The sequence below is a fragment of the Ambystoma mexicanum genome, chromosome 2p, assembly GCF_040938575.1.
Source record: "Ambystoma mexicanum isolate Mex_15411 chromosome 2p, UKY_AmexF1_1, whole genome shotgun sequence".
NCBI classification, from domain to species: domain Eukaryota; kingdom Metazoa; phylum Chordata; class Amphibia; order Caudata; family Ambystomatidae; genus Ambystoma; species Ambystoma mexicanum.
This window is the reverse complement of record NC_090923.1, coordinates 21,672,508-21,684,661: the sequence shown is the minus strand read 5'-3', so window position 1 is coordinate 21,684,661 and position 12,154 is coordinate 21,672,508. Positions and strand designations below refer to the sequence as shown.

At 48.5% G+C, this 12,154-nt stretch overlaps 1 protein-coding gene across 1 annotated transcript; it reads right to left on the bottom strand.

Moving 5' to 3' along the window:
* Positions 1–5,481: 5,481 nt before the first annotated feature.
* Positions 5,482–6,402, bottom strand: LOC138567689 (olfactory receptor 6M1-like). Its single transcript, XM_069646159.1, has one exon. The coding sequence runs from the start codon at positions 6,400–6,402 to the stop codon at positions 5,482–5,484; it is 921 nt and encodes a 306-aa protein (XP_069502260.1).
* Between the last annotated feature and the right edge of the window lie 5,752 nt (positions 6,403–12,154).

Genomic DNA, 12,154 nt, shown 5'->3' with positions numbered 1-12,154 from the left:
TGGTCGCGTAAAACTGGCCACCATGGCCCACCTCACCCGGAACGCTCTCCCTCTGGAACTGCGAAATAGGAATAGCGCCCGCGCCTCAGACAGAAATCTAAACTCTTTCTCTTCAAAAAACACTTCCAGGCCCCTTAATTGGTGCATTATTTGACTCCTGCTCTGTTGGCTGTTTGTGACATGCACTTCAATTCACTGCTCCCAAGCACCTTGCAGGCACATGTGTTGCCTTTATTGATTGTATGCCGTAGTGTGCACATGTTCTGTTATTTTGTTTTTGGGAATTGCTGATCCGACTCACACTTGAGCTGTGAAAGAGCAGATGTTGTTCCCTCTTGCACACAAACACATAGGCACATTTATACATGTTCACATATGAATAGTGCAGAAATTCAACTTGCAGACTGCTAGCCGGCCATAATAAAGTCACTCACCACCCCAGTCATATGCATGCACAAAGCACACCATTTCTTACTCGCCAAGAGTCGAATATCACTAGGCAATGGCTTGTGGCAAGGGCACATTTTTTTACCAACAAGTAGGAGGCTCACTGCAGTCCCCGGCAGTGTACCTGGCAGTTCTGGGGTGCACTCCTCCAGCACTTTCAATCCTTGCGTTCGCTTCATGAAGGCACTCTCAGCTGTTGCTGGTTCGTACCTCTCCCCTGGGTAGGCCTTGGTGGGCGGTGAGGTGCTTGGTGGGGGAAGAGATACAATGGCTGAGTGTGTTGCCTTTGCTGTTGGTGGAGTTCAGTCTCTCTGGTTTTCTTGGAGATGTGGGGTCTCTGAGGGAGATGTTAGTTGTGTTGTTGATAGATGTTGATCTGATGACATCCGGTGGAAAGTAACTGTCTGGGGGTGGAGGAGTGAGGCGTTTTGTGGATGCAGGCATGGTGTGCTCCTCTAGGGTGCAGACGTCTTGTGGGTAATAGTGATTCCTCCCTTTGCGGTGCGTTGTTTTGGATGCTGGAGCCCCTGTGGAGGAGCACATCCAGGAGATGGAGGGGAGTCATGGCTCTTTGATAAGGGTGTGTCTTGCTTGTGAGGGGGATAATGCCTACTGCATAGAGTACTGCAGAGTGAGCATTCATGAGCATGAGGTTGCGTGTGCATTTTGGTGGTGGAATGTGGGTGTTGATGAGCGCGCTGCGGATGAGGTTTTGTGGGTTGGTGGTGCCTGGGAGCAGTGTGAGGATGGCAATGGAAAGCAGTGAGCGAGGTGTGATGGTCATGCTGCTGGCTTACCAGGGGTGCATGGACCAGTGGCTCCAGCCCTTATGCCCTGGGATCTAAGAGTTAACAAGGGAAAGAAAGGCACGTGGCAACATGGCCGACGACAAGGCTGCAAAGAATTAGCGGTGGTTAGCAACTGCACTGGGCACAGATCATGTGACCTAGCTCCACTTGCACCAGCTGGCAAACTGCAAAAGAATGTGTTGTGGTGTGGTTGGTCTCTCCCACAGGGGGCCTATGGGCCTGGCCCTCACTCACTAGTTACATCAACACACGGAGACAGGGAGCTCTGCCACTCTTCTTTATTTCCGTCTCCAGCTTACTGTCCCTGGGCTCTGGTAGCTCCTCCTCCTCCTCCCTCCTCCCCCTTGTCCTTGCTTCCCTCTTCTTCCCTTCAGGTGGTTTCCTCCTAAGGATGGCTGGCCATGTTTTATGTCACAACAGAATGGAAGGTGGGGGTGGGGCAGCTTAAAAGACAACGAAAAGGGCAGTCAGACAGAAGGAGTTCAATGATGTTGGGTTTTCTCAATCACAGGCCTGCTATTCTGTGGAGCATAGACGGTTAGGGACTGCGCTGTGTAGACTGGAGAATGCACCATGCACCCCTCAGGGCCTCAAATCACTGAACACTGAACGTGGATGCTCCATCATCCTGGGACATGGGGCTTTGGAACCAAGGCACACAGATAAACCTTTGGGGTTCTGGCTAGCGCCCACCAAGGCATCAGTGGACAAAATAGCTGGCCCTAACTGAAAAACACAAATGATAACCACAGAACAGCCCGAGAGACCCTACCAAGCTTATAAAAAGCAGCTGCTAGCAGGTAACGCTAACGCATAGGCTGAGACGACTCACAGTGGGACAACATGGAATACGTTGCAGTGCCCCTGCCCTTTTAGCCATGTGGGCTGTTTACGGCAGCACCCACAAATGCACATTAAGACTTCATTAGAAGACCTCATTAGAGATCTCCATGTCAGCACAAAAAAGATGCATTCCAAAAAGTCTGAAAAAAGGCAAGAGGCCTGACAGAGTAAAAAAGAGTTTCTGACCCAACATACGGTTTATTTGTTGTTTTCATTTTGGAGAAATACACTGACATAGGTCCTAATGTTCTCCCAAACTAACCGTTTTAATCCTGCAGTGCCCTGCAGGCATGCAGAGCGCAGTGGTCAGACCATAGCCTCACATTTAGTGCGGCATTGTACGATTCTTGACTAATATACATACACCAATTCTAGAATATTGCTCATGGACATTAGGAATTAAGAAATCTTGGACCCAGAAAACAGCATTGGTTTTACTAGCAACTCTCCAAGAGAAACCCTGGCGGTATTCCCAGACTATTTTTTATGACGTATTTTTATATATTCAGGATGTGTGCATAATACCTGAGGCATTCTTCACTTCCTGGGTCATTCTAACCCAAAATATACACCACCCCACATGCACTTTGTTACCTAAAAATAAAGGCACTATAATTCTGATTTCTGCAATAGTGGAAACATTGATCCGCCTATCATGTTATATGTGCTCCGAAGAGGGGGTGGATGGGTCGGCACCCCTCTACAATGGTTTGGGAGTGGCAGAGGTCCACCTGTTTGGATGAAGCCTTCATGGACCGGACTTGTCTGGTGACATCTTCAGGTGTGACGGTGAGAGAGAAGAGAGGGGAATTGGAGGGGGGCTAAGGGAGGCTCCAGTGTTGGTGTATGCTGTGGTGTGGAAGGGAGGGAGGAAAGGATGTCTTGGGTTTTTGTGATGAAGTGTTCAGTCAGGGCTGAGTAAAGGTCCTGTGTTGGTGTGATAGAAGAAGAGGCTGCTGCAGGATTGGCCAGTTCCTTGCAGACTTTGAAAAGTTTGGCTGTGTTACTTGATTCCGCAGAGACGCGGGCTTGATTAAAGGCTCTTTTATTGGAATGGATACAGAGTCGGTATTGCCTTTGAAGGAGGCGGCAGGACAGCTTGTCAGAGGGTTCGCCCGACGAATTCCATTTCTGCTCTGCTGCCCTACACTTGCGTTTTAGTGCAGCCAGATCAGAGTCGTACCAAGAGTTGCACTTTTTAGGAGGCTTCAGACGGACCCTCATGACAGGGGCAAGAGTATCAAGATTGTTGGAGATAGATTGATGTTAGCGAGGACTGTGTCAGGGTGGGAATCAGTCGCAGGAAAGGGAGGAGGAGAGTAGATGAAGGCAAAGGCAGTCACTGTCACTTTTCTCATGGGTCTGGTGAATTTGATGCCGAGTGGCCGTGATGTGTGTGCCGCTGCAAGAGGAGAGGAGAGCTTCAGGTGTGTTGAGAGAAGAGAGTAGTCAGTCCAGGAGGGAGAGGTAGTGAGAGGTACCGAGAGATGGATGTCAGTAGAGATGAGAGCATCCAAAGTGTGGCCCGCAGTGTGCGTTGAGCCAGCGGGTAGGATAGAGAGGGAGAGTGAATCGTATAGGTTGCAGGAAGTTCCTGAGGAGTCAGGAGAGTCCAGGTGGATGTTGAGATCACCCATGAAGAGGAGTTGAGAGGGAGAGGAAAGTAGAGAGGAGGCCAGGTCAGCCCATTCCGAGAGGAGGATGGTGGACTGTCCTGATGGTCGATAAAAGGTGGCCAGAAGGATAGAAGATTTTGGCGAGGGGGGGGCCTGCAGACTAGGCACTCGAAAGAGGAGTAGACCTGAGTAGGGATGATGGACACAGGTATCCATTCGAGGAAGATCAGCACCATTCCACCACCTGACTTCTTTGGCCTGGGTGCAGAGAGGATTTTGTAGCCTCCAGGGTGGAAAAACCCTTGTGTCAAAGCTTGTGACGGAGCTGTCCTTGAAACATGTCTCTGTGATGGTGAGCACCTCAAGATCCAAGGAGGTTGCACATGTCAGATGAGTGTTTAGCGGAGCAATTGTTTTGCGGGGCAATGTGGAGCAGCTTGCCATCATTGAAGGTCTTCCTCGGGAGGACACAGGAGATAGTGGTTTGCTCCGAGGCTGGCAAATGGGCCAGAGGGATAGTGGAGGATTACAAAGGAGCCAAAGCCGACAAGGGAGCTAGGACAGTGCGGAAAGGCAAGGGCACCTGTACAGAGGAGAAGGGGGGCACAGTGGGCATGTGTGCCTGTGCAGAGGAGAAGGAGGGCACAGAAGGCAAGGGAGCCTGTGCATAGGAGGGAGTGGGCACATAAGGCAGGGGAGCCTGGGCAGAGGGAGAGGTGAGGTTAGAGAGGCGAGGGAGGAGCCTGTCCAAGAGAAGAAGGTTGCGTTGAGGACCCTGAACCATGATGGGTCCATTGAAATAGACATTAATGATGACTCTGGAAATTGTGAAGAGGTCAAGGAGAACCTCCCGGCGAGTGCCACCATTAATGGGAGAAGAGGCGATAGGGGAGAGAAAGCCAGCCATGTAGCGATCACATAGGTCAGGTGCGTTAACTAAAAGGAGGCTGTCTGTGAGAGTCTCTATGGCGGAAGCCATGACATATGTGTCTGCAATAGGCAGGCCTGGGTTGGAGCCCAGTACGTCCTTCTTAAGTTTCATCCGGTCAGATTTAGTAATAGGTCACATAGGTCAGGTGCGTTAACGAAAAGGAGGCTGTCTGTGAGAGTCTCTCTGGCGGAAGCCATGACATAGGTGTCTGCAATAGGAATTCCTGGGTTGGAGCCCAGTATGTCCTTCTTAAGTTTCGTCCGGTCAGATTTAGTGATAGTAGAAGGATTGGAGATAGCGAAGCAGTCAAAGAAGATAGGAGAGATAGATAGAGACATAGCTAGCTGCAGTGGTGGGGAGGACACTTACCAGTCTGAGGTACTGAGGCACATGGAGGATGGTGGGGGTTGGCGGAGACCGAGGGTGTTGCACACAGCTAAGTTCGATATTAGCATGACAGAATGAAAACATAATGCAACGTTGCTTCCCACCTAGGCCCACACGTTATAAATCCCATACACACATATATATGCATCATAAAACATATACGTGATTGAAACTCTCCAGGAAAGACGGGAGAGGTAATTCTTCCGTCTGCTTCTACCTTGAGTCCCCCTGTAAATGTTTCACAGGGGAGTGAGTTCAATCTAACCCTGGTGATCCCGGGTCATATAGTCATGCCCACGACACCCAGCACCTGCTTCAGAAATGCCATTGGTTCTCATTGGTCCCCACTGTGGCCCGGGCTAACCAAGCCTGGCTAAGGCTCTTGCTGGCCCCTGATTGGTGGTTCCATCCACAGTGTTGCCAATTTCCATACGTTGCAAGTTCTTCCTCAACATAGATAGCTTTTCAAGACTTCCTTGACTTTCTCATTTCTGAAAGTGTAAACGAAAGGGTTCATGAGAGGAGAAATGAAGCTGCTCACTATGTTGACCATTTTATAAACCTCTGCTGAAAGGCGCAGCACTGGACTCACTGTGATGAAAAGAGCACAGCCGTAGATAATGGCGACCATAATCAGGTGAGAGCTACAGGTGGAGAAGGCCTTCCGTCTTCCATTGGCTGATGGGATTCGTAGGACAGAAGAAATCACAAAGATGTAGGACACGATAGTCAACCCCAAAGAGACGATCAAGACAATAAAAGCTGAATTCAAGTTGATTATTTGGAGCGTGGTTGTGTCAGTACAGGCGAGCCTCAGGATTGCAACAAGGTCACAATAGAAATTATCAATGATATTTGGGCCGCAGAACGGAAGTCTGGTTGTTAAAATGAACCCGTAGAGGAGCGGAAGGAGAGACCCCAGCCAAGAACCAATGACTAGTTGCACACAGAGCAGACCGCTCATGATGGCGGTGTAACGCAATGGATTGCATATGGCCACATAACGGTCATAGGACATGATGGGGAGGAAGCAAAAGACATTGGTGATGAGGTAATAATACAGGAAGGACTGAATGAAACACCCAGCCGTTGATATCGAAGGGTGCAAAGAGAAGGTCAGTCTCAGCATGAGAGGGATAACGTTGGTGATGTTCAGAGTCTCCAGCAGGGATAGGTTCCAGAGGAAGAAGTACATCGGCGTGTGTAGTCGTCGGTCTACGGAGATCACTACGATCATGGCAACGTTGCACACCAGCATCGTAAAGTAACTAAATAGAAGAATCATGAAAAAAGCGATCCGCGCCCCATAGCTTCCAGTAAACCCCACAAGAATGAATTCTGTCACCCGGGTGTCGTTCCCAGGTCCCATCACAGCTTTCAAGGTACCTTGAGGAAAGAGGGGTATTCATTATTATCATATCATTAGATGGACGCATCTCTGTCCTCTCATCCCGCCTCTCACCTTCTACCACAGAACCATCGCTGCGCTCTCAGAAACTAGGAGCCTTATTGAGGCTGTAGTGTAAACTGAAAAGTCATGAAAGCAACAGAGAACATTCACAAATATGTCTACTCAAGCAAACCAGGCAATAGCCTCAACAGCTCAGATTTGGGATGTCTGCCACATACCGGATTCACAAAATCTCCCCCTAGAGCAGATCCAGAGTAGTCAGGAGCATCCCAGTTGCCCCAGAGTAAAGTTGATGTCTCACATTTGCACCTGAGCATCCCACAGGCTTTGTGGATGAGATATAAGGAAGCAGGTGCAAATCTGAGATGTTCAAGGTGTATCTTGATTTACTTCATTTTCAATTCCTGAGCACATTTGCACACGAGCATCTCAAAGACGGCACCTGCTTGTTTGCTCCAGTGCAACCCTTCCAGAATCTGCCCCATGGCGTCCATGCACTTGCCTTTATGACATTTGACCGTAGGTGGTAACACCGCATACAGTCTTTCTGTCTGGGATAATACCGAGGGTATAAACGCAGTACTGCTACATATGGCACATTTCCATCCACTGTTACCGCATGGGGAATTACCGCAGGTAATACCTGAGTGCCACGACCTGTAGGACATTTGGGATGGATCTGGCGTCAGACGTTGCGGGAAGAACTGCACCTTAAATGTGTTCTCATAGCCTGTGCTATCCTGCACTACACGTATGCTCCTGACGCCACAATCAACTTTGAGTGCCTGTGGACGAACAATTCTATTAGCAGAGTTCTTGTCTTTTCACTAACATCTCTCTTGAAGGTATTCATCATTTGATGCCCTTGAACACAGTTAGAACCCTGCCAGTGCACACATGGACATCCTCACTTCTTTCCCAAGGACATCTCCCTCCCAGGTGGCCAAGGAAAGGCTGTCGCTATCGGATCCTGACCCTGGGGGTGGATATGCGAGGGAGGATAACCAGGGTGGAGGAGAATTGGAGGGAGGAGATGAGGTACCCTTGGATGAGACATGGTATCCCCCTTTTCCCTGTCAAAATGTCCCCTCAATCCCTCAGACCTTTCTAGGCTACTGTAGGTCAGATCGCTATTTACCCATTGATATTCACTCTTACACACACCACTTTGGTACTGGGACGAGAAAAAGCAACAAAAAGAGACAACACTAGAACCAACAATGTGCGGTCCAGTAGCCAGAGAACCAAACATCTCGGTGGGAGGTTTGAATACCCGCAATACAGGAAGAAGGAAGACGGTGTCAGGTATGGCTGTGGATGCAAACTGACCAAATCTCCCTTGAAAGCTGCGCAGAGCGAGTGCCCATGTGGTGGAGCAAAGAGGCTCAGTGACGAGAGTCACGGCAAGAAAGCAGGCGGAAAGCATGCCGAGAGCAAAGGAGAAGCTCTGGGGCGTTCATAGGTGGGGGAAAGCCGGATGAGGCTTACCAGAGCTCATACCCGAGACGCTGGGAGAAATGGCTACCATGTAAGCTAGAGGGAGCCAAAGGAAGCAAAAGCAATGCAGACATCACTGTAGCCAGTGCTACGGTTCACTGCGCGAGAAACCAAAGGTGCCAGGAGAGACCGGTGAGTCCTGTGAAATGGGAAAAAGGCACTGGGGCATATTGGAGGCGGCCTGTGCAAAGAAATAGCAGAAAGTGGAAAAGCATTAACTGGCAGGGAAAGAAACCAGGTTAACTTGGGAGGGCCATATCCCGATGAGCAAAAGCAATATAAAGAAGCAAATGACATTTCACATAGAAACAAGCACTTTTTGAATACTGATTTGAATGACCACAGTTTTGTGTGGAAACCTATGAACATCCAGGAACTGTGAACTTTGAGAGAACACGCATTGGCCAGAGCCATATGAACTATATCACGGAATTGTGTGTTTTTGAGAGAAACAAGTATTGGCCAGAGCCGCAACAATATGGAAAAATGCAACATGTGATTAATGGTAAACCAAAAGGTAAATCATCCAGTTGATGTGAAATGAGCCTGAACTACATCCCACTGTGAGGCTGAAACAGTGGCACAGTGCAGGTGAAGGAGAAACCAAACAGTGGCACTGTGCAGGTGAAGGAGAAACCAAACAGTGGCACCATGCAGGTGAAGGAGAAACCAAACAGTGGCACCATGCAGGTGAAGGAGAAACCAAACAGTGGCATTTTGCAGGTGAAGGAGAAACAAAACAGTGCCACGGTGCAGGTGAAGGAGAAACCAAACAGTGGCACCATGCAGGTGAAGGAGAAACCAAACAGTGGCACAGTGCAGGTGAAATAGAAACCAAACAGTGGCACCGTGCAGGTGAAGGAGAAACCAAACAGTTGCAATGTGCAGGTGAAGGAGAAACCAAACAGTGGCATTTTGCAGGTGAAGGAGAAACAAAACAGTGCCACGGTGCAGGTGAAGGAGAAACCAAACAGTGGCACCATGCAGGTGAAGGAGAAACCAAACAGTGGCACAGTGCAGGTGAAATAGAAACCAAACAGTGGCACCGTGCAGGTGAAGGAGAAACCAAACAGTGGCAATGTGCAGGTGAAGGAGAAACCAAACAGTGGCAACGTGCAGGTGAAGGAGAACCCAAACAGTGGCACCGTGCAGGTGAAGGAGAAACCAAACCGTAGCAACGTGCAGGTGAAGGAGAAACCAAACAGTGGCAATGTGCAGGTGAAGGAGAAACCAAACAGTGGCACTGTGCAGGTGAAGGAGAAATCAAACAGTGTCATTGTGCAGGTGAAGGAGAAACCAAACAGTGGCAATGTGCATTTGCAAGAGAAACCAAACAGTGGCACCGTGCAGGTGAAGGAGAAACCAAACAGTGGCACCGTGCAGGTGAAAGAGAAACCAGTTATGTCTGTCGGTTGCATGACCTGTAATGGTTGGACTGTGTGGTCCAACAACTGCGCCTAGACCGAGGACACCCGCCAATGGAAAGCCAACTGAAATGCCTGCAACAGAGCTTGTGGGTGAATCTGAAGGAAACCCAGTGTGAACTGGAACTGAGGATTTGAACTTTGTGAAATAGTTGAAAGACTTGAAGCCTTGGAGAAGGGAGACCCCTTTGTGCTTTGTGAACTATCCTGAAGCCTTGTGGAAGGGAAACCCCTTGGAATTTTGTGAACTATTTTGAAACCTTGGAAAAGGGAAAACCCTTTTGGGGGCTTTGTGAACTATCTTGAACTGTGGGGAAGGGAGATCCTTTCCAACCCAGACCTGGAAGCCGCTTGAAACTTTTATCTGAATGCTTATGTTTTTTTAAGCTACCATCCCTACACAGTCTATATGACATGCCCTTAGGTAGGTGGTGAGTCTGGGACAGATGGAAAAGGTGCCTCCATTGAAGTTTCCCACTACGTTTTGCCTACGCCCATTGTGCCGGTCTAGTTGTTTTCTACTACGCGACTGCCGCCGGAAGTATTTTACCAGTTCCTTCCTGACTGTGGACGCGTTGCAACTGCTTGGATTTTCTCCTGTGTTGTATTGTATCGCTCCTGATTTTTTCTCCTTAGCAGTGATCCACTCGCTTTCCTTCTCGTTCCTCTGCTTTAGTCCTTGTGGGTCTTTTTCCTTCCTCGCCATGGTTCCTGAGTTTTTCAGAACGCATCTCTCGTCTTCAGCTCCTCTCTCTTTTGTCTTTCTCTCGCCTGCCAGCATTTTGCCTTCCTGTTTCTTTTACTACACTTTCGCTGTTGCCTGTTATCCTGCCTTCGTTTTTCCTCATTTCCGTTTGTATTTTGCCTCCCTTCCTCTCAGTTGTTTCCAGGCATCATTGCCATTTCTTTTGTTACTCCCTCATTGCCTAGTCATACCTTACTCGTGACCACTCATCTTTTCTGAAGAGTTGCGAGCTTCATTCAGAGAATATTTCAGCCACTAAACGGTTCTACCGTTCGTTGGGGTTTTTTGTGCCTAATGCTTTTTCCCCACTTTCCAGGCGGTCACAGAGTATAGGCCACAGTCCCACTGACTCTAGTGGCCACTGTGGCTTCCTTCCGTGGCAGGCCCTATCTCCATAAAAACCGGTCCCGAGAGGGAGAAAGAAGCCGAACCCCAAGTGGAAACCTACAGGTGAGGAGGAAGGGGAGGAAGGGGGATGGAGTCTTCATTAGAAGAGGACGACATATCAGACCCAAGTGACACTATACAAATAGATGTCAGGGCAAGTTAGGTTTTTGACACAGACAGACATTCACTTTGGACATCCTGACACAGACTATACTTAGTTTCACTTAGGTAGGGAAATCCCACCTTAGCATTGGGCATGTTAGGCCTTTTTACAACCCTCGTTTTGAGAAAACTTGAATTCAGTTGTCTGTGTCTACTTCATGATGCCTTCACAACCCTCACACACATACACCTTTGACTCTTTATTGAAGTGCATTGCATGTAGCCGATCATGTCTAATTCTGTAATATATTCATTGACTGAACCTCATCTGCTCTCTTTATTGCCCAGATGGACAGTAAATCAGTGCTGCATATTGCAATAGTCATTCTGAATGGCATAACATTCCATAGTCCTGCCGAAGGGCACAAATGATCAATTATCAGCCTAAACACATTGTGGTGAGTCAGAATCCAGGGACGGGCAAGGAGGCTTGATTTTTGGTAGTTTATTATGTTCCCTCAAGGAAAACCCTTAATCTTTCCATATTCGGTGATATTAAGCCCACCACTATACAAATGAAGGTAGAAAGGGGTGCTTGTCAGTGTGACAGGATGGATAAAGATAAATGAATCCCTCTGCCCAGAAATCCTAATCTAACCTACTTCCTCTCCCTATTGCTCAAAAGAAATACAAAACAGACACACAAACTTTTGGCTTGCCCAGGGAAAGGGAATGGCTGCTGGCTTTGGACCCCTCTTGTTTGTGTCTATGTTCACTGTTCAAAGGAAAGAAAGAGTTTGCGTACCGCTGGACTGTCATCCCGGGGTTCCAGCCGGATCTCTCGGGTTCTCCCTGAAACGTGCATCTCACAATCCTTCTCCCATTTTGGGCCTGCTCTTGCTTCATTCTCGCTCTTGGCACAAGGTTCTTTCCTCACAATGAGGCTTCTCTTTATTATGATCCAGACTCTGGGGTTTCTCTGGTTCTCTCCCTCTCACCTAAGTTTCTTTTGTTTTCTTCTAACTCTGGGGCTTTTCTGTTTCTTTGTGAAGGGGTTTAAACACACTTCGAGACTGCGCCACCTCCTGTTGTCGTTTTGAAAAATAATTTTCCTACACTGTAGTAAAGTTTGAGCCAATTTATTCATTGATAGCTCTTACTGCCCATTTGACCATTGTTGACACGTGTTTCAGCCTCTCAAGGGCCTTTTTCAAAACAAAAGATTAATCTCAAGGGCAAGGTTATTGTACCAAAAGAATGTTTTCCTTTTCTCCGAAAAGTCACTTTCACAAAAAGTCATGGGTTATTCCCGTTATCTCCCAGCTGCTATTCCTCGCGTCGGCGGGCAAACTGTTCCGAGACAGTGCCTAACGCGTACATAGATGTTTGACTACAAATCAGGACTTTTTGTGAAAGTGACTTTTCATGGGTGGAAGTGGGTGGACTCCGCCAACCCGCGTGTACCCTCGACTTGAGCCCTTCTCCAGTTTCTCGTCAGCTGGGGGCTATGGCGTTGCACTCTCCTGGTGCGGTGCTCCAGGCGTAATGGCGTGTC